General features: G+C 36.8%; 1 protein-coding gene across 3 annotated transcripts in view; it reads right to left on the bottom strand.

Annotated features, from left to right (window-relative positions):
- Positions 1-23,768, bottom strand: part of YIPF7 (Yip1 domain family member 7) — a 45,930-nt gene that overhangs the window by 7,441 nt on the left and 14,721 nt on the right. For 2 of the 3 annotated variants that reach the window (XM_086407713.1, XM_086407712.1), the window contains exons 2-3: positions 22,351-22,467; positions 4,942-5,087 (exon numbers count right to left, since the gene is read on the bottom strand). In XM_086407713.1, the coding sequence (XP_086263839.1) occupies positions 4,942-5,087; positions 22,351-22,467 (263 nt within the window). Of the gene's footprint in view, positions 1-4,941; positions 5,090-14,874; positions 15,034-22,350; positions 22,468-23,768 lie in introns of all 3 variants that reach the window. The other variant, XM_086407711.1, reaches the window with a different exon arrangement.

Raw genomic sequence — 23,768 nt, 5'->3', positions numbered from 1 at the left:
GGCTATTTTGTGAAGTAATGCTGATAATGCTAATGGGTATGCTAAAAGAACCACATCAGTTATGAACTGCACTATTGGGGAGTTTGTTCCACTTGGAAAATCGTGACAATTTCAAATAACTTTCATGTATTAGAGAAACATTTTACTTGACATTTAATTGGATGGGATAATTCAGAGGTACAAATAGTTGTAATGGTGACACACAACTTCCCTACACTCAAAGGACACGTAGCTGGCCCATGACTCTAACCAGTTTTGTGAATGGGGTAAACAGAGGGTGGATTAAATTAATTTGGTAGTAAAATTGTCCTTTTTCATATCAGTTACTGACTTCTCTCTTTATCTCTTTCTCTTGTTAGATTATCCAGTGTGAGGCTTAATTCCATTTGGCAGGGGCCTTTCGCATTTTTTAATTTGTTTCACATTCTAATAAGGGCTTGTAATTGAACTGGAAAATAAATGTTCAATTTCTTTTTACATTTCAAATGTTTGAGATCATCCTTGTACCATTACTACATCTTATTTGAAATACTTCTTATTCTTGATTATGCTTTTATATTGGCCATGCATATCCCTTTTCCAGATCACACTTACAGCTCTACTAGAAAAATTAAATGGAGCCATAGTTTTAAAACATTTGTGTTTATGGTTTGGGGGCTGAAAATAATTTTAAGAGGAAAAATAAGTAAAATTAAATCTGTGTTGAGTGTTTGAAGCTGTTCTTTCTGGTTTGCTTCCTGCAACATGAAGAAAGTCCCCTAAAAGATATTGTGCTTTGTATCAACATAAATCATAAAAATGATGAGTATGTGACTATGAATATTACACCTCTGGAGATAATGAGCAGATTTGAATATTGTTTCTGGATTGAGTCTTGCTTTCTTTATTATAGTGCACTACCAGCTCATAAAATCATCTTTTACATTTTAATTTCAGATATCCAGGACAGGGTTAAAGCCTCAAATGGACTCTGAGTTAAAATATGGCTTTATTAATATCCAGCTGAGTTTTTCAGTCCTTATTGTTCTACAAGTATCAGAATCAATTCCGGAGTAACTGCATGTGATAGTAAAGTTGAAGTGAGAATAGCTGCTTAAAATCTTTGAGAAAATATGAATTTTTACACATTTCCTAAAATTTCAGATTTGAAATGAACCTTAAGAATCACTTGTATAAGCCTTTTTTTTTTGTCTTCAAAGTGAAAAAAAATGGAGGCCTAGAAATAAGAAATAAAAGGTTCAGGATCTTATCTGGAGGCAAAGTTAGGGGCAGATCCAAATTTTTCACTCTCAGTTGAGTTCTTTGTTTGTATTGTTTTACACTTAAAATTGAGGCTATTTAAATAATTCCAACTAACATAATGTACCCAAAAAAGATCTTAATGGGATTAATTTTTTCCTTTAGGAGATGGTAATAGTAATATTTTCTACGAAAAAACAAACAGCTGTTATATTACAAATTACCTGAAAAAGAAACAAGAGTTAATATGTTAAATTAATTGTTTCTGACTATTTGATTAATTGACATGGTCTTACTTGCAACTTAATCTAATATTAATCTAACTTAATCTAATATTATCAAATTACTGTGGCAAAGGCAGAAGGAATGTTTGAAACTGAATTAAAACTCTAGTTGATATAGTGTTATACTTGCAGAGTATTTGCATTTGCTGTAGTTCAAAGGAAGAAATAAGATGCCATAACTAAATACTATTGTATTGGATAAACATGACGTACTTATCGACCAAGTTACAATGCACAAACTAGATTTCTATCAGAATTTTGATTAGTATTATGTACTTAGTAATGCAAAGTGAAAATTAATTTAGTTGCAAATACATTTCATAGCTACTTTTGAGAAGTATAGCTGCATTAGGGGAGTGGATAGCTGTAAGAAACAGAAGTGAACTGAATAATTAATTTAAGGACTTTTCCTAGCATCTTAAATTTTCTGTATCATCTCTCTTGCCAAGTTTACCATTTTGTGCCTTAATGAAACTGTACTTGTCAGACTGGCTTGACCATCTTTTTCATCCTCTGCTTTTAATGTGCTGTCATTACCTCCTTAATGTAAAACCATAAGCCTTTCCTATTTCTTATTTTTCTCTCCTTTTTTGAGGGGGAGAAAACATTTTTCTAAAGTATGAAATAGAATATCTTCTAAACTTAGGAGGAAAAATATTCTTTTTTGGTGACTCCTAATGCCCCATGGAAAAGAAATGCAAAAAAGCAAAATGGCTGTCTGAGGAGGCCTTACAAATAGCTGTGAAAAGAAGAGAAGCAAAAAGCAAAGGAGGAAAGGAAAGATAGAAGCATCTGAATGCAGAGTTCCAAAGAATAGCAAGAAGAGATAAGAAAGCCTTCCTCAGTGATCAATGCAAAGAAATAGAGGAAAACAACAGAATGGAAAAGACTAGAGATCTCTTCAAGAAAATTAGAGATACCAAGGGAACATTTCATGCAAAGGTGAGCTTGAGAAAGGAGAGAAATGGTATGGATCTAACAGAAGCAGAAGATATTAGGAAAAGGTGGCAAGAATACACAGAAGAACTATACAAAAAGATCTTCACAACCAAGATAATCACGATGGTGTGATCACTCACCTAGAGCCAGACATCCTGGAATGTGAAATCAAGGGGGCCTTAGAAAGCATTACTACGAACAAAGCTTGTGGAGGTGATGGAATTCCAGTTGAGCTATTTCAAATCCTAAAAGATGATGCCGTGAAAGTGCTGCACTCAATATGCCAGCAAATTTGGCAAATTCAGCAGTGGCCACAGGACTGGAAAAGGTCAGTTTTCATTCCAATCCCAAAGAAAGGCAATGCCAAAGAATGCTCAAACTACCACACAATTGCTCTCATCTCACACGCTAGTAAAGTAATGCTCAAAATTCTCCAAGCTAGGCTTCAGCAATACGTGAACCGTGAACTTCCAGATGTTCAAGCTGGTTTTAGAAAAGGCAGAGGAACCAGAGATCAAATTGCCAACATCCACTGGATGTATGAAAAACAAGAGAGTTCCAGAAAAACATCTATTTCTGCTTTATTGACTATGCCAAAGCCTTTGACTACTTGGATCACAATACACTGTGGAATATTCTGAAAGAGATGGGAATACCAGACCACCTGACCTGCCTCTTGAGAAACCAATATGCAGGTCAGGAAGCATCAGTTAGAACTGGACATGGAACAACAGACTGGTTCCAAATAGGAAAAGGAGTTCGTCAAGGCTGTATATTGTCACCCTGCTTATATAACTTATATGCAGAGTACACCATGAGAAACGCTGGGCTGGAAGAAGAACATGCTGCAATCAAGATTGCCGGGAGAAATAACAATAACCTCAGATATGCAGATGACACCACCCTTATGGCAGAAAGTGAAGAGGAACTAAAAAGTCTCTTGATGAAAGTGAAAGAGGAGAGTGAAAAGTTGGCTTAAAGCTCAATATTCAGAAAACTAAGATCATGGCATCTGGTTCCATCACTTCATGACAAATAGATGGGGAAACAGTGGAAACAATGTCAGACTATTTTTTTGGGCTCCAAAATCACTGCAGATGGTGACTGCAGCCATGAAATTAAAAGACGCTCACTCCTTGGAAGGAAAGTTATGACCAACCTAGATAGCATATTAAAAAGCAGAGACATTACTTTGCCAACAAGGTCCATCTAGTCAAGGCTATGGTTTTTCCAGTGGTCATGTATGGATGTGAGAGTGGACTGTGAAGAAAGCTGAGTGCTGAAGAATTGATGCTTTTGAACTGTGGTGTTGGAGAAGACTCTTGAGAGTCCCTTGGACTGCAAGGAGATCCAACCAGTCCATTCTGAAGGAGATCAGCCCTGGGATTTCTTTGGAAGGAATGATGCTAAAGCTGAAACTCCAGTATGTTGGCCACCTCATGCGAAGAGTTGACTCATTGGAAAAGACCCTGATGCTGGGAGGGATTGTGGGCAGGAGGAGAAGGGGACGACAGAGGATGAGATGGCTGGATGGTATCACTGACTCGATGGACGTGAGTCTGGGTGAACTCTGGGAGTTGGTGATGGACAGGGAGGCCTGGCTTGCTGCGATTCATGGGGTCGCAAAGAGTCGGACACGACTGAGCGACTGAACTGAACTGAACTGAATATCATTGCTCCCAAATTTAAAGAATGAAAGAGACCCAACACAAGACAACTGGTGACGCCAGGGGGGTAAATGTCTTCATAAAAAATAGAAAACTAAAATGACAGGGGAAATATACAGGTCGAAAAAACAAATCACTGCTTATCATTGCAAGTCTGTTTATTCATAGTAGCCTAACCAGGAACAAGGAGACTCATCTCAGACCTCACAGGATATCTGCAATAGTCTGGAGACACAACCCAGAAAAGAAAATATTGAGTAAATAGGGGATGTTTGTCTAATGTTACAACAGAAATCACACAGAAAGCAAGAAATAAAATTTTGGCCCTATTATTTTCAAATTTCACATGTTCCTTCAACTTTTTCAGATTGATAGTCTTTTTTAAACAACAGAAAAAGGCTTAACAATAAGAAAATCATTTATATGATTTCCTGCTTTGTTGAAAATCTGACTTGGTGATTTGATTTTCAAAATTCTATTTAAATTTACATTTTTTAAAATTTGTCATAAGAAGTGATGACAGTTTCTTTTTGCCATTATGGTTCGAGTAGATATGTCTCTCTTACTAAAAAAAATGTAGTCATGAATTAAACAAGTTTCAGTTTATAAAGTGATATACTACTTTCTGTGTTTACAAAGACAACTTCAAAAAATGACATTTGGAAGGGCATACGTTAAAATCTGATACTTGGCTGTCATGTATACAGAAGTAGAAATATGATATTGTAAACATGAAACTCAGATTATGGTGTAAACCAACGTTACCTCAATTAAAAAAGAAAAAAAGTCTAGAACTGGCTGCTGTTCATTACCAAAAGTAGGGTGGCTCCTAGAGCCATGCAGAACAGGATGGGCCCAGTGAGATCTGTTTCATTCATAATGCTGCCATCTGCTGGCTTCATTGGGTTTAACACTGTCAAGGTTTTTTGCCATATGTGATCAAAATTAATTCCAAGTTCTGCAAAAAAAAAAAAAGAAAAAGAGATAACATAAATATAGAAAAATAAGCATGAGTAATATTCTTTAATTAAAGTTAACTTATTAATTTACAAAGCACTTTAATCTGTTTGTTATACCATCATAGTCTAAAGTTCTATGTAATACGTATGATACAGAGCAACCTTAAACAAAAAGAATGTATATTCCCACACAGTGTCCTAGAGGATATATTTTAGAGATATAGTCAAGGAAAAAATTCCTGCTCTGCAGCAAATATATGGTTAAAATCTAGCCAAAAGTGAAGAAAGAAATGGACATTTTCAGTAAAGATATAAAATATAATGGTAGCTAACAACCCACTCCAGTGTTCTTGCCTGCAGAATCCCAGGGACGGGGGAGCCTGGTGGGCTGCTGTCTCTGGGATCGCACAGAGTCGGACACGACTAAAGTGACTTAGCAGCAGCAGCAACAAACTAAAAGTCCCATCCTATTGCACAGTTATTTCTTTTTCCTGCGTTTTCAACTGCTAACACTTTTGAAACTTGTTCTATGAAACATGCATCATTTTCAAATCAGTTCAGTTCAGTTGCTCAGTAGTGTCCAACTATTTGCCACCCATGGACTACAGCATGCCAGGCTTCCCTGTCCAACACCAACTTCCAGAGCTTGCTCAAACTCATGTCCATCGACTCTGTGATGCCATCCAACCATCTCATCTTCTATCATCCCCTTCTCTTCCCGCCCGCAATCATTCCCAGCATCAGGGACTTTTCAAATGAGTCAGTTCTTCGTATCAGGTGGCCAAAGTATTGGAGCTTCAGCATCAGTCTTTCCAATGAATATTCAGGACTGATTTCCTTTAGGATGGACTGATTGGATCTCCTTGCAGTCCAAGGGTCTCTCAAGAGTCTTCTTCAACACCACAATTCAAAATTATCAACTCTTGAGTGCTTAGCGTTCTTTATAGTCCAACTCTCACATCCACATATGACTTTTGGAAAAACCATACTTTGACTAGATGGATCTTTGTCAGCATAGTAATATCTCTGCTTTTTAATATGTTATCTACGTTGATCATAGCTTTTTTTCCAAGGAGCAAGAGTCTTTTAATTTCATGGCTGCAGTCACCATCTGCAGTGATTTTGGAGCAGAAGAAAATAGTCTGTCAGTGTTTCCATTGTTTCCCCATCTATTTGCCATGAAGTGATTGCCATAATCTTTGTTTATTGAATGTTGAGTTTTAAGCCAGCTTTTTCACTCTCCTCCTTTACTTATATCAAGAGGCTCTTTAGATCCTCTTTGCTTTCTGCCCTAAGGCTGGTGTCATCTGCATATCTGAGGTTATTGTTATTTCTTCTGGCAATCTTAATTCCAGCTTGTGCTTCACTCAGTCAAGCATTTAGCATGATGTACTCTGCATTAAGTTAAATAAGCAGGGTGACAATATACAGCCTTGAGGTATACTCCAGTCCATTTTTCCATGTCTGGTTCAAACTGTTGCTTCTTGACCTGCATGCAGATTTCTCAAGAAGCAGGTCAGGTAGCCTGGTACTCCCATCTCTTGAAGAAATTTCCACAGTTTGCTGGATTTCCCACAGTCAAAGGCTTTAGCATAGTCAATGAAGCAAAAGTAGATATTTTTCCAAAATTCTCTTGCTATTTCCATGATCCACTGGATATTGGAAATTTGATCTCTGGTTCCTTTGCCTTTTCTAAATCCAGCTTGAACATCTGGAAGTTCTCGGCCTATGTACTGTTGAAGCCTGGGTTGGAGAATTTTGAGCATTTCTTTGCTAGAGTGTGAGATGAGTGCAATTGTGTGGTAGTATGAACATTCTTTGGCATAGCCCTTCTTTGGGATTGGAATGAAAACTGACCTTTTCCAGTCCTGTGGCCACTGCTGAGTTTTCCAAATTTGCTGGCATATTGAGTGCAGCACTTTCAAAGCATCATCTTTTAGGATTTGTAGCAGCTCAACTGGAATTCCATCAGTCCCACTAGCTTTGTTCGTAGTGATGCTTTCTAAGGCCCACTTAACTTCACATTCCAGGATGTCTGGCTCTAGGTGACTGATCACACCATTGTGGTTATCTGGGTCTTTAACATCTTTTTTGCATAGTTCTTCTGTGTATTCTTGCACCTCTTTTTAATATCTTCTGCTTCTCTTAGGTCCATACTGTTTCTGTTCTTTATTGTGCCCACCTTTGCATGAAATGTTCCCTTGGTATGTCTAATTTTCTTCAAGAGTCTCTAGTCTTTCCCATTGTATTATTTTCCTCTATTTCTTTGCATTGATCACTGAGAAGGCTTTCTTATCTCTTCTTGCTATTCTTTGGAACTCTGCATTCATATGGATATATCTTTCCTTTTCTCCTTTGCCTTTTGCTTCTCTTTTCTCAGCTAACTGTAAGGTCTCCTCAGACAACCATTTTACCTTTTTGCATTTTTCTTCTTGGGGATGGTTTTGATCACTGCCTCCTCCATCCATAGCTCTTCAGGTGCTTTATCTATCAGATCTAATCCCTTGAAAATAGTTGTCACTTCCACTGTATAATCATAAGGGATTTGATTTAGGTCACCTGAATGGTCTAGTGGTTTTCCCTACTTTCTTCAATTTACATCTGAATTTGGCAATAAGGAATTCATGATCTGAGCCACAGTCAGCTCCTGGTCTTGTTTTTGCTGACTGTATAGAGCTTCTCCATCTTCGGCTGCATAGTATATAGTCAATCTGATCTCGGTATTGACTATCTGGTGATGTCCACGTGTAGAGCCGTCTTTTGTGTTGTTGGAAGAAGGTATTTGCTATGGCCAGTGTGTTCTCTGGGCAAACTCTGTTAGCCTTTGCCCTGCTTCATTTTTTACTCCAAGGCCAAATTTGCTTGTTACTCCAGGTATCTCTTGACTTCCTACTTTTGCATTCTAGTCCCGTATGATGAAAAGGACATCTAATTTTCAATTAGCAGTGTTATTTAATCTGAAGACACTTAGCCAGGGTCTGGTATTTTACTTCCGCTCCTCCTAATGAGCTATGCTATGCTAACTATGTAAAACTCCACGGAAGAGAAAAGGTTCTTTCAGCAAGTAACAGCAATCATGGGTGCACACATATTTCAATCAGGCCAAAGCTCTGTGTTGTTGAGTGTGTGTATTCAGAGACTGAATTCTTGAGACAATTAACCTTTCTCTTTTTTGAGTAGTGATGGTAAAATAAAATAACCAAAATCACTGAGGCCGTGTCTGTGAGTCTAAATTCATTTATACGTTTGTAATTTTTTTCCAGTGCCTTATTTTTCAAAGAATTGTGACTGCCACATTACATATTACATACTCCTCTGCTAGATTCTGTTCCTCTTATATATTTTTCATTAAAAAGAAAAGAAAAACACCCAGACACTTGACATACAGTGAATAAAGAAATAAATTCCAGGATTACATCAGTTACTTTTCTTACCACTCCGATAAACTTTAAGATGTAGAAAAAAAAAAAAAACATTTATAAGGAAGAAGAATGTAATTTCACTAGTTAGGAACCAGTAATTAAGCTGATTTCCCTCCTGCTATCATCTTAAATTTGAATAAGAGTGAGGTGGGGGTTAGGAAAAACTGAAGCTAAACTACTATAAAGTACATACGTTTCAGTTGGAAAGAGTGGAAATCTTTTAGCTGAATGTTTTTACTGAATTTTGCTGTAAGCCCTGGAAGATTTACATGTGTTGGTCTTTCTGACACGCATGGAGGCAAGCACTGTTAGTTTATTTCTACTTTGTGTGTTAGATGGTTGAAGTTTGGGGAGATGAAGTAAGTTTTCCAAAGTCACAAAGCCAGTAATAGAAAATTTAGGTTCCAGCGCTGGAGAATCTGACACAAGAACTCATACTTTTCAAATAAATAAATAGATAACAGTTCAATTTAAAGGATAGATAGAGGAATTGAATAGACATTTTTCCAAAGAAGACATCCAAATGGCCAAGAGGTACATGAAAATGTGCTTAGCACCATTAATCATCAAGAAAAAGCAAATCAAAATCACAAAATCATTTAACACCTGTTAGAATGGCTAACATCAAAAAGAAGTAAGTATTGGTGAGGATATGGAGAAAAGGCAACCCTTCAATACTGTTGGTGGGACTGTTAATTGGTATAGCCACTATGGAAAGCGCTATGGGGGTTCCTCAAATATTATAAAAAAATAGAACTACCATATGATCCAGCTATGTCATTGCTGGGAATATATATGAAGGAAACAAAACCAGGATATCAGAGAGATACCTGCACCTCCACTTTGATAGCAGCACTGTGTATGTCCATGCCAAGTCACTTCACTCGTATCCAACTCTTTATGACCCTATGTACCATAGCCTGCCAGGCTCCTCTGTCCATGAGATTCTTCAGACAAGGATGGGTTATTTACTATTAGTGCCACCTGGGAAGATAGCAGCATTGGGTACAACAGTCAAAACCACCTAAGTGTTCATTGATGGATGAATAGATTTAAAAGTTATGGTGTATATATATATATATACACACACACACACCATGGAGGGCTTCCCTGGTAGCTCAGCTGTTAAAGAATCTGCCTGCAATGCAGGAGACCCCAGTTCAATTCCTGGGTTGGGAAGATCCCCTGGAGAAGAGATAGGCTACCCACTCCAGTATTCATGGGCTTCTCTGGTGTCATCTACTTTCAATGTGTAAGACTTGGGTTCAATCCCTGGGTTGGGAAGATCCCCTGGAGGAGGTCATGGCAACCCACTCCAGTATTCCAGCCTGGAGAATCCCTATGGACAGAGCTTCCTGGTGGGCTACAGTCCATTGGGTCACAAAAGGTTGGACACAACTGAGCAACCAAGCGTGCACATGTGTGTGCACACACACACACAGGAATACTGTTCAGTCATAAAAAATAAAGAAATTCTATTATTTGTGACAACATGAATGGACCCTGGGGGCATTTTTTCTAAGTGAAATAAGCCAGAAATAAAAAGCCAAATACTGCATGGTATCACTTGAATGTGGAGTCTAAAAAAAATTTTTTTTTAAGTCAAACTTACAGAGTCAGAGTAGAAAAGTGGTTGCCATGGGGTAGGGGAAGCAGGAAGAGATCGGAAAAAGGTTAGAAAAGCAGAAAAAGAACCCACCCTTTTAACCATAGCTTTGATTGAGTCAATGTGCATCTAATCTTATAATGTTTGTATTTTTTTTTAAGTGTGTTCAGTTCTCCCATGTGAAGGATTGTATTCCCAAATCATTGGTACCTGGCACTTAACTTCCCTTCACAGGATTTAGTAACCCTCTTTGGTCAAAGAGAGGGTATAGTTCAGTTTCTTCTATAGTGGCATGTACCACCTAAACACCTTGCAGAGCTAACATTCTACACACAGGGTATCAGACGAAATTTCAATGATTGCCATGACATAGAGGGGTCTTGCTCCAATAGGGATCTAGTCAATTTCAGAATATCAGCCAGACATGGCCTGAATTAGGATAGAAGGTGTATCTTTCACTCTTTCCACATCCAGGGTGACAACTGCTAGCCACCCAAACTTGAAAAGAAAGAATACGAATTTAATTTGAATTAATTTAATAGTGAGCAAACAATTTTACAGTTCAACTTTCCTTTTTACTTTTACAGTGTATTTGTATATTTCTTAGTGAACATATACTTTGGAAAATATGAGCAGTTCATCAATTTAAAATAGCTTAGGCTGTCTAATGTGATATTTAAAATAGCAGAAGATTTAAAAAATTGATAAATGCTTAAGTTGAAGTTGATGTCACCTGAGACTTATGTTGTTTTCAAATTTTATTTTCAATTTAGACATTTACATTAACAATGTGCTTTCAGTTTTTACTACAATAAAGTGACTTTTAATTCAAAATAACTTTTTCCTCAAAAAGTGTAATTATTATGCTTGAAGAAACCCAGATGAAAATGTTTTACAAGACATTGTTACTGATTTCAGGCACTTATTTAATGGCATAATTAACTTTTGCATGTTTCAACATTGAGTCATGAAACAGTAAATGAACATAAGATCTAATAAATTTTTTCATAAGAAAAAATATCTTATGTATTTTTAACCAAAATACATTTCCATAATATTTTGTTTTAAAATTTATTACATGGTATGCAAATGAGACTATATGTATTTATCAATTGTAATACTCTAATATAACACCTTATTTTACAAGATAAAAAAGATGAAACTGTTATGAAATTTGAATGCAGAATTTATTGTTTTGCTGTCATCTAGTGGTAGTAAAGTATACAATATATATGCTGTAAAAATGAATTAATACCTTTGTTTTCTATGCAAATTATGGCATTGGCCTTTCAAATATGAACATCAGGCTATGCTACAAATAAAAATACCAAATGTCACAGTAATTTTTTTAGTCTGACAGATTTTAATTGACTATTATTTATCAAGATGCATTTGTTAACACATTGATTGCACATTATCACATAGCACAAGTTATCATTCTTACAGAAAACCAAGCGAAAGCGAGCTTTTTAGCGAGCAAACTGAGGAATAAACAAACATATTTTCAAATAGCATGTTTTTGTGCAAGGGGTAATTATTATAGCTTAATAATTTTATAGGTTGTTTTGGTGTACACTCAATAAAAACTAGCAAATGTCATTTATCATCTTATACTAGAAATCCTGCATATGGTCTTTTTATACCTTTTAGACAGATAAGGCTTGAGGCTTCACAAAGTCACCATGGCTGAAGAGCGTATTGGATCAGAGTCCAGAAATTTCATAGACTCAAAATGCAAAATTATATTAGGTACTGTTATTTCTAATATATATATTTAGTAAGTATAATCACAAAGAGAAAAAAATTATAGGAATTTCTCTGAGCTGGAATAAGGAGGAGGGAAAATCTAATATATTTCCTATTTGAAATTTGAGAAGACATCACAGAAGAATGTGTTATAGTTTAGAATATCAGAATGGAAGTATTTGAGACAAGTAGAAAATATTATATTCAATAAATATTATAAGAAAAATTGATTAACCATAAAAAAGTTAAATTCTACTTCATATACTAACTTAAAACAATTTTGAATGAATCAAAAATTTAAGTCCAGAACAAAAAGATAATTTAAAAATTTGAGAATCTATAAGAATCTATAAGATATATATCTTTCTGGCTTTAGTTAGAGCTGGAGAAATATAGTCTAAACAAAGAACAATTGGAAAAAAGTTATCAAGAAAAATATTGTGGGGTTGAAAACATAAATATTAAAATGTCTATATGCTCTAATATCCCATAAATAAATTAGATGGCAAACACAATCTATGAAAAAAGCATGAAATATATATTCCAGACAATAATAAATATCTTTACTGTTTAATATGTCTAGAAATAAAAAAAGAAAGGAAAAGTCTTAAGATTTTAAAAGCAGAAAGACGTAAAAGTCAACAACATGAAAATAAAGTCTAACTTCTCTAGTAACCAAGAAATAAAAAGTATTATTTTTTTGCCTTTTTTGCCTATCAAATTAACAAAGACATTTACTAGTCTACTGTGTAGGTATATTGGCTTATCATTTTTCCAGATGAGTCTGACAGTGTAAATGCCTTTAACCAGCAATCCCAACGTTATAGATCGATCCTGAGGACAGATTCTGTACAGGTCAAAGTTATCTAATGTGATGTTCACCAAAGCATTATCTATTATAAAGGAATAACGTTTAAGATTTAAATTATGATGGTGGTTTAGTCACTAAACTGTGTACAACTCTTGCGACCCCACAGACTAGTCTCCTCTGTCCATGGGATTTTCCAGGCAAGAAAACTGGAGCAGGCTACCATTTCCTTCTCCAGGGAATCTTCCTGACTCAGGGATCGTACCTATGTCTCCTGCATTGCAGATGGATTTTTTTACTGCTGAGCTAGATTTAAATTATGATATTTGTATATAATGGGCTTCCCAGGTGGCTCAGTGGTAAGGAATCTGCCTGCCAGTGCAGGAGATATGGGTTTGATTCCTCAGTCAGGAAGATCCCCTGGAGAAGGAAATGACAACCCATTCTACTATTCTTGCCTGGATAATCCCATGGACATAGGAGTGTGGCAGGCTATAGTCTATGGGGTCACAATGAGTTGGACATGACTTAGTGACTGACCATGCATACACTTGTATATAATAGATCATGTTTTCAAACAATATTTAATGACTTTAAAGAATGCAAAAATAAAAATGCTTATGATATAAGGTAACTTTAAAAAAACCCAAAACTTCATATCCATAGTATGATCCAATTTTTAAGTATTTACAAATATATATATTCAAAGAGAGGCAGTATTTCATTTTTAAGTGTGTATGTATATATATATATATTCATAGAAAATAGAATAAAGGCTGGAATAAATATTATCAAATCATTAATGATAGTCATGTCTCAGAAACAAAATTTTCAGGGACTTTATATTTTTATTCATATGTTTCTATATTTTCCAAATTTCTATTTTTGAATATAGATTACTTTTATAATTAGACAATTGATAAGTTTTTTTTATTTTTTAAGTAGAGATGTTGGCAGGGTCATGGCAAATGCCTAATGAAAATAGCTTATAACTTTCAGGGGTTAGGTATCAGAGGTAGAGGCAACTTAGAATGCATGGTTAAGCATAAAAGATGCAAAAATTTAACTGGCCTCTGAAGTTCCAACAAATTGATTATATAATTCTATATGTACTTTTCTGAATAGTTTACATCTTTATCCTCTTCTTAATTTTGAAGGCAAACAGAGAAGAATGTTTTAATATCAGGTAGCTGGCTGTGTCCAAACAATGATCTTTTAATGTAAAATACTGGGAACGTTAACCTATCTGTTTTCATTGGACAACATAGAAAAGAGAGCAGTTAGCCTGTGAATATTTCTCCTTGGCTCCCAAATTTAAAACCTCCTTGAATTTTAGTTTTGTAGCATCATACTGTGGAGAAGGAAATGGCAACCCACTCCAGTATTCTTGCCTGGAGAATCCCAGGGACAGAGGAGCCTAGTGGGCTGCTGTCTATGGGGTCGCAGAGAGTTGGACACGACTGAAGTGACTTAGCAGCAGTAGCAGCAGCAGCATCATGTTGACATGCCATAGGAACAAAAGTAGCAGACATAAATTGGCTGAATCTCAAAAATTTTTTAAATAAAAAAAAAGAACCAATGGATGGGAGATCCCTGAAATCTTTGGAGGAAACGTCCATCTGCAAGGGTCCCCAGGTTTCCTTGCCACCAGCAGTGCTACTTACTGGAGTCATATTCCTCCTTACTTAGTCATACCTAGATGAGATGAGGGGGCTCACATGAGCCAGGAAGGAGGAAAAAACAAAAAAAAACTCGCTTCTCCATGATAACAAAAAAAAGTATATTGAGAAACTACCCCTGTTGCCCCCAGGCAAGCATAGCAGAAAATAGTAAAACATGCTGCTATAAAGTAGCTTCATTAACTAGGTGGGAAGAGTGGTTACTTTGATATAATTACTTTGCCTGAAGATGCTCACTGTTGTCTAGAGATGGCCAGGGAGTCCACATGTAAGAAACAGTGAAGAAACATTTAAAAACTGCAAGACCAACATAGTGTTAGCACCTATCTACTTCAGATTTTCCCCACACAAACAGGAGACGAACTCCCATTGGTTTAAATGTATCTGTCTGGCAGACTCTCGTTTATATGTGGAACAATCATATAAAACGCTATATGCAGCATGCTGATAGTATGCATTAAGTGCTGATGATTGCTATTACTATTCAAGCTGTACACACATTAATAGCACTTCCTTAACTTATCTTCTAGTAAAGGAGGCTCTTCTTCAAAGCTGTCAATGTAAGAAGATGGTGAATAATAATCCTGGTTGGATGCTGGCTGAAAAAACTGTCCTGAGTAACCTGATGATGCGAGCATCTCTGCTGGGACAAAGGCAGGCTGAGGCTGTTCACTGGCTTGTTGTCTAGAAAAAGGAAAATATTGATACTGATACATCTAAGAAAGGGATATCATGATAAAGCGGGGAAGGAAACTATAATTTTCCTTTTATAATTTCTCCTGGTTTTTATGACTATTCATCCATGAAAAAATTAACTTGCTTGAAGTTTAACCTAAACAAACAAACCAAAAAATGAAAAGTAACTAGTTGTGAGAAAACTCTCTAGAAAAACAATCCATACTGACTAACATGCACTGATTATTTGCAATGTGTTGGACACTTCACATTTTCTCACCTAATTAATACTCTGCAAAGTAAAAACTGTAGTTTTAATCTCATCTTACAGAAAAAGAAATACAGATTCATGGAGACTGAATGACTTGTCTGGCAACACACAATAACATTCAAGTGCTGGACAGTGAACTGAAGCTGTCTGTCCGAGCAGTGCCCTTCTCCCTACATGATGCTGCTTTTCCACTGATTTTCAGGGATATCACCAAATAGGACATTCCCTATAAATCTGGGCAAAGAGCAATTAAAAAATCACAGTCATACTAAGTGAAGCAAACCAGACAAAGACAAATATCACATAATATTGCTTATATGTGGAATCTAACAAATGAACTTATTTACAAAACAGAAATAGACCCCCAGACATAGAAAAGCTCTGGCCCTTCCCAGACAGTTATTTCCAATCAAATTATCTTTGAGTCCCTGACTAAAAGTCTTTCATAGCTGGCTTCACTGTTCCTCTTTTGAAATATGTGATTTAGTTTTGTCAAAACATAATGTTTCAACATTTACTTGATTGTGCTTTTTTTAAAAAATTTTTACCATTTATGCGAGAAAAACAATCTTAGTAAATAAATTCTTAAAGTTAGAGAATGGGAGGAAGATATGGGGGCTAGTCTACAATGTTATCTGGTCATTTCAAACAGTTTTTAACTAAAGGAAAGGAAAGAAACATAAAGAATGGTCCTTGATTACAGAGCATCTTAGTTAGCCCTTTGGGAAGGTAAATACTAAAATTTTAATGATTTAAAACCCAACACATTATTCCAAATTACTGAATTAGACCAAAATAAACACTGGACTCTGGCAAGTGGGATTTAAACATTAGCTTTGTTAGCAGGCATCTCTTCTAAAAATTATTTCGAACAACTGTGAAGTGACTGCAAAAAGTTCCCTTAGAACAACTGGCAAAATTTTGATCACATTTCCCTTCTTTTACTTTCTGACTCTATGTATTATATTTCTGCCTGTAATGATATTCATCTCACACGCTAGCAAAATAATGCTCAAAATTCTCCAAGCCAGGCTTTCAGCAATATGTGAACCGTGAACTTCCTGATGTTCAAGCTGGTTTTAGAAAAGGCAGAGGAACCAGAGATCAAATTGCCAACATCTGCTGGATCATGGAAAAAGCAAGAGAGTTCCAGAAAAACATCTATTTCTGCCTTATTGACTATGCCAAAGCCTTTGACTGTGTGGATCACAATAAATTGTGGAAAATTCTGAAAGATAGGAATACCAGACCACCTGATCTGTCTCTTGAGAAATTTGTATGCAGGTCAGGAAGCAACAATTAGAACCCGACATGGAACAACAGACTGGTTCCAAATAGGAAAAGGAGTATGTCAAGGCTGTATATTGTCACCTTGTTTATTTAACTTATATGCAGAGTACATCATGAGAAACACTGGACTGGAAGAAACACAAGCTGGAATCAAGATTGCCAGGAGAAATATCAATAACCTCAGATATGCAGATGACACCACCCTTCTGGCAGATAGTGAAGAGGCACTCAAAAGCCTCTTGATGAAAGTGAAAGTGGAGAGTGAAAAAGTTGGCTTAAAGCTCAACATTCAGAAAATGAAGATCATGGCATCTGGTCCCGTCACTTCATGGGAAATAGATGGGGAAACAGTGGAAACAGTGTCAGACTTTATTTTTCTGGGCTCCAAAATCACTGCAGATGGTGACTGCAGCCATGAAATTAAAAGACACTTACTCCTTGGAAGGAAAGTTATGACCTACTTAGATAGCATATTCAAAAGCAGAGACATTACTTTGCCAACAAAGGTCTGTCTAGTCAAGGCTATGGTTTTTCCTGTGGTCATGTATGGATGTGAGAGTTGGACTGTGAAGAAAGCTGAGTGCTGAAGAATTGATATTTTTGAACTGTGGTGTTGGAGAAGACTCTTGAGAATCCCTTGGACTGCAAGGAGATCGATCCAACCAGTCCATTCTGAAGGAGATCAGCCCTAGGATTTCTTTGGAAGGAATGATGCTAAAGCTGAAACTCCAGTACTTTGGCCACCTCATGCGAAGAGTTGACTCATTGGAAAAGACTCTGATGCTGGGAGGGATTGGGGGGCAAGAGGAGAAGGGGACGACAGAGGATGAGATGGCTGGATGGCATCACTGACACAATGGACGTGAGTCTGGGTGAACTCCGGGAGTTGGTGATGGACAGGGAGGCCTGGCGTCCTGTGATTCATGGGGTCGCAAAGAGTCGGACAAGACTGAGCGACTGATCTGATCTGATCTGATCTGAATGATATTCCCATAGTGGGATGTACTCTGAACCAAGTAGAGTGGTTAGCAAACAGGACTTCTAGAGTCCAAATGTCTGCATTCAAATCCCAATTTTATACTCTTAGGCAAACAGTTTCACTTCCTATGCCTCTGTTTATTCATCTGTAACATGAGGACAATAATAGAACTAATAAGGTTGCTGCTGCTGCTGCTGCTAAGTCGCTTCAGTCGTGTCCGACTCTTTGTGACCCCATAGACGGCAGCCCACAAGGATCCCCTGTCCTTGGGATTCTCCAGGCAACAGCACTGGAGTAGGTTGCCATTTCCTTCTCCAAACTAATAAGGTTATTATGAATTAAATTATCTGAAATAAACAAAGCACTTAGATTAGTGCTGGGCACATAAGAAGCAATCAATAAACATTAGCTAAGTGTCCGTATGTCCTCTTCCTGAGACTGACTCTGAAGCATTCTAGACACCTTCCTCACTCCCTGGAACAGCATCTTCTGTATTTTTAAGTAGTTGTTTTCCAGTCTGCCACTTCCTCATAGAAAACAACATTAATCAGAGTCCAAGAGCTTGTATTCCTTCTGTGCTGATCATCTCTAGCTTTTTCCCACTTCGGTTCCCCTGGAACACCCACACTGACTTTCACAATATACCACCCAACCTGTGTTTTCCTACCAGGAGAAATCTCCACTATACACATGCCAGGATTTCTATCCACAACCCATGAAGCAATGGCCATACCTGGTCCATATACAAACTCTCTGAGTACTCACGAATTCTTCAGTATTCCCCTTTTCACCACCTATAGCTGGGGTTATACAATTCCAACCAGCCTGAAGAGACTTGTCTTTACTTAGATGATATTGTGTTGAGATATGGCATGGCCTCCATGGGGAAAATGTTTTTACCTGTTTCTGTAGCAATAGGACTTAACATTCACCTCCCAGTGTAAACATGGAAGATAGAAGATCACTGTTAGGTGACTCAATTATAATTTCTGTGGTTGCAGAATTATGTTTCTTGCAGTCAGGCTTCTGTGTCCCATCAGATGATCACTAGCTACATATTTTATTAGATGGAAGTCCAAAACTATATGGACTTCTATCATGATGGTCGATTGATGCTACTTTTCTTTGTCAGTCTGATCCCAGGGGAATGGGGGTGGTGCACTGACTCCCAGTGTCCCATTTTATCTATATAAGTCTCCAGGTAAGCCAGTAAACAGACATTCTAAGTATCCTTGATTATACAGGGTGAGTTTGATGGCAGTGTGTTTTAGGATATGGTAGCCAGGGGGTTTGGCTTGTTTAACATGCCCAGATTCTGGCTCAGTCAGCAGGTACACATAGCTATGTGGCATTGACAGAGATCTCTAGGGATTCAGAAAAGCTGATTCAGTATGTATTTGCTGAAGGCCTCCTGAAACTTTTAAAGGGAGTTTTCCAGGTGTCACCTTTCTGCAGAAACCACAGTTTATTACTCTAAATAATTGGAAGATATTTCTCATTTCAAAAACTGGAAAACTACAGTGAGAAAATACAGCCTAGATAATTGGCTACAAGCATTGAAAATAATGCCTATCTGAATGACTGGACAGTTAAGCTCTTTAATGAGAAACCTCCACATTAAACTAAGAAAACTTTATACAAATATATTTATTCATAATAAACACATTCAACCAGCTTCAGATCACAATGCCATTTATTGAGCAGAATAAGTTGTTTTTTGGATGTAATTTCATATTGGGGAGGAGAGGATGGGGCAGGGGGCAGAATGAGAAAAATAGACATATTGATTATAACCTGCTACTGGATTCCTATGTCTTTAGCCAGTATGGTCAGCATCTTGTTCTGATTTGGGATATATTTTAATTGAACTATTCACTGTATGAATAAAAGATCAAATATCAAGTCATTTGATGCAAACCAGTAAGTCACTGACCTGACTCCATGTTTTATGTACCTCATAAAAGTACCACAGTTAATACACCCTTTTCTAATTCCTGAGACTTGAAGCATGGGTTGGAATTTAGGGTTGCCACAATTCAAATCAGAACTTGGATTTAAATGCTAAGCAACTGAAGTAGGCTAAGCATTTAAAGCATAAGTAGGCATAAGCATAAGCAGGCATCAACTTGATAATGTAATCATAACTTGTCCTCACTTGGTTATATTAATTTTCATCTTCTTGTTACCTCAACTTCTGTTGATATGGGCAATCAAATGGAAAAAAAAAACAGGGTGGGGTAGAGTAGAAGAGAAGGCTCTAGTTTGAGTCCCTGGTTAAGGAGAGAGCTTTGTCTCTATTTTATCAGACATTTTAGCTTTGTTTAGTCTGAAAACGTAGATTGCAGACCCTACCCAGGTGCTTATTCCATCTGGAGACAAGAGAAAAGAAACAGCAGGTGACTGGATTCTTTCAATAAAACAGGAGCACAGAGCTGAAAAATTCTGTTAGATAGCTCTCGTGTGGATTATATATTTTGAGCTACCCTCTTGTAATACCTTCATGCTCAAACTACTTCGCATGCCATCACATACTTTTCTGTTTTTTCCTGATTGCAAATTGTAAATCATAAAAGAAATAAAGTTCTTTTCCTGTTGTTGAATTCTGCAATGAGCCAATTCTAGACAGCCTATTCCTTCTCCCTTATTTTTCTTATAAATATTTTAAATATATTTAATTTGCCTGGTAATATTCAGATATGATGGCTCGAACTGTAAAGGATCTGCCTCAATGCAGGAGACCTGGGTTTGATCCCTAGGTCAGGAAGATCCCCTGGAGGAGGACATGGCAACCCACTCCAGTATTCTTGCCTGAAAAATCCCATGGACAGAGGAGCCTGGCGGGCTAACATCCATAGCGTCGCAAAGAGTGGGACGTGACAGAGCGACTAACACTTTCACTTTCATAGATAGATATATGGATTTTTTTCATTCTAAGAAATTCTTATGGCAGCTTGACTAACGCTAGACAACACAGACTAGGGGCATAAAAGAGTTAAAATTCCAAATATTTAACTTTAATAACCATTTTAAAAAAACCTTATGGACCAATGGTTTTCCCTATCGCTTTACAGCAGCAGTTCAGCATCAGCCCTTAGGACACAGCTTGTGAAAACAGCACGTATCTGCCTGTGTCTGTAGGAGTCATCAGCCCATGAAAACAATGTCAAGATTGTCCAGGGTGTAGTTGGAACAGAAGAGTCACCACTGCCAGTTATATTTATTGTTTTATTTTTTCTCTTTATTCTTAAGTTTTCAAGGTACTTATCTGTGTGTGAAAAATACACTTCAAGAATTAATACATTTGAAATGTTTGCTATGAAGTTTTTTGCCCTAAACTTGTTGGAATGGCATAAAAAACACACATCCCGGTTTTCCTAAGATGATCCAGTTTATTCTTATTGTATCAACATTGTTACCAATAACACAGATTTTACTTTCAAAATGTCTTGATTTTACAATAAATTATATGACTACCTTAGTTCTGGGTCTAATCCTGTACCCTAGGGCTAGTAGGCTAACCTCATTTTTTACTGGCTATATGACCTTGGAAAAGTTCTCTAATTTCTCTGTATTCCTTCTTACCTTTCACTAATCTAGACCCATATAACTATGGGTTAGAAGTTTATTTAAAGAAGAATATTTAAAGAAGCAACTGTATAACCAAATACAATGTCTAAGTGACTTGGCAACAAAGTGTCCATTGCCTCTACAAACTATAGTTATATGAAAAAATAACATTTCTATAATGGTTTTACCTTCACATACACTTTCCAGTGCATGCAGTCACTAAGACTCGAGCATGACTGAGCGACTTCACTTCCACTTTTCACTTTCATGCATTGGAGAAGGAAATGGCAACCCACTCCAGTGTTCTTGCCTGGAGAATCCCAGGGACAGGGGCGCTTGGTGGGCTGCCGTCTATGGGGTCGCACAGAGTCGGACACGACTGAAGCGACTTAGCAGCAACACTTTCCTACACATTATCAAAATTGCTTTTCAGATAATTCTCATGAGGTAGAGAATTAACTTATTATTAACTCATTATTAATATCCTTATTTCTCAGTTTAAGACAGTCAGGGAAGTTGTCTTTCTTAATGCAACAAAAAATGAATGCTAGAGACAGAACTTAAACCAAATTCTTCTAATCCTACCTGCCTTATTTGGGGCATTAGTAAAGGATAAATACTAAATTCTTAATCATCTTTAATTTTCAACTCACATTGAACTATCAACTTAAATAGCTAACACATCCTGAATTACGTATATCTAGATTTCATTTAGGAATTGCCACATTGCATTATAATAGCATATTTAATTGTACCCTTCAACATAAATTTTTAAATATTGTGAGGGAAAAGATTATGGATTTTTTCTTTATCTTTGGGTTTGTAGCACCTTCCTTAATTCCTGACACACAAGCAGGCACTAAATAAATACTTATTAAATTGAATAAAAGCTGTTTCTTGAAGGGTGTCCTGGAAAATATCAGGTAAAAAGAAAATGTTTTGTTTGCCCAGGGCCTGTATTCACACTCCCTGTTAAGTGATATTTTGAAAAGAGGAGACAAGCCCTTCACCTATAAATGGGCCTGCAGCAATAAAGGCATTCATGGAGAACTGAATGCATTTCCCTGCCCTTTCCTGACATTTCTTCTTGGACATTTTACTGAGAAATAATGGGGAGAGGTTTATCTTCCCCCAAGGAAACCACCCTACCTGAAACCCCATGTCAAAATATTATGACTTTTAAAAATGAGAACATATTTTCTCCATGTCAAGTACTTACTTTCTAGATCCATAAAGATTTCCACAGGCATTAGAATCATTACAAGTCTGCTCCTGATTATCAATGGTGTAATTAGATTGGTAAAAGTCAGAGTCAAATTGTCCCAAGTTTGACATCCTGAAAAATATGAGTGAAAAATGGAGATTAGGAATCAATAAATTTTCTTTTGAGGTATTTACAGGATTAATAGACAATATGATTATGGCTGGATTCCTATTAGAAAACAAGATATTCTCTGAATGGGGGAAGGGTATGGAAATGTATGTTAGAAAGCCATTTACAAAACCTGTATACCTTCAATTAACTTTTCTGAAGTTTTCACTAAGCAGGACTGTAACTAAATTGACTTTGCCTGTGTGTGTGCAAAGTCACTTCAGTTGTTTTTGACTCTTTGTGAACCTATGGACCATAGCCCACCAGTCATCTCTGTCCATGGGATTCTGCAGGCAAGAGTACTGGAGAGGGTTGCCATTTCCTTCTCCAAAATTGATTTTAATTATCTGAGAAAAAAAAAAATCTTCACCTAATACCTTGTTCTCAGCAGTTTAAGAGAAAAAGTTTAAAAGTTGGTATATATCTTGAAGATTTTCCCTTAAATAATGTTATTTCCTCACTTTAAAAACACATATATAGATAGCTATACACATACATATCCATATATATATATATATATACACACACACACATATATATATTTGTTGTTTTTCAGTCCCTCAGCCATGTCCGACTCTTTGTGACCTCATGGACTGCAGCACTCCAGGCCTCCCTGTCCTTCATCATCTCCCAGAGCTTGCTCAAACTCATGTCCACTGAGTTGGTGATGCCATCAAACTATATTGTACTCTGTCATCTCCTTCTCCTGCCTTCAATATTTCCCAGAATTAGGGTCTTTTCTAATGAATAGGCTCTTCACATCAGGTGGCCAGAGTATTGGAGCTTCAGCATCAGCTCTTTCAATGAATATTCAGGACTGATTTACTTTAGGATTGACTGGTTTGATTCTCTTGCAGTCCAAGGGACTCTCAAGAGTCTCCTCCAACAGGCATCAGTTCTTGGGCACTGAGCCTTCTTTATAGTCCAACTCTCACATCCATACATGACTATGGGACAAGCCATAGCTTTGACTATACAGACCTTTATCGGCAAAGTAATGTCTCTGCTTTTTCATATGCTGTCTAGGCTTGTCATAACTTTCTTTCTAAGTAGCAAGCACCTTTTAATTTCATGGCAGCAGTCACTATCTGCAGTGATTTTTGAGCACAAGAAAATATGTATCATATATATATGTATGTGTGTATATATGTATATATACACATAGATATATACACATACATATATATATATATATATACACACATTATACATACTTAGGTTGGGGCAAGGGCTTCCCTGGTGGCTAAGCTGGTCAAGAATTTGCC

The sequence above is a fragment of the Bos grunniens genome, chromosome 6 (genome assembly GCF_055505025.1).
Source record: "Bos grunniens cultivar Pamir isolate PY7600 chromosome 6, Bosgru_T2T1.0, whole genome shotgun sequence".
Taxonomy (NCBI): domain Eukaryota; kingdom Metazoa; phylum Chordata; class Mammalia; order Artiodactyla; family Bovidae; genus Bos; species Bos grunniens.
The sequence above is the reverse complement of the archived record's forward strand: the minus strand, read 5'-3'. Positions and strand labels throughout refer to the sequence as shown.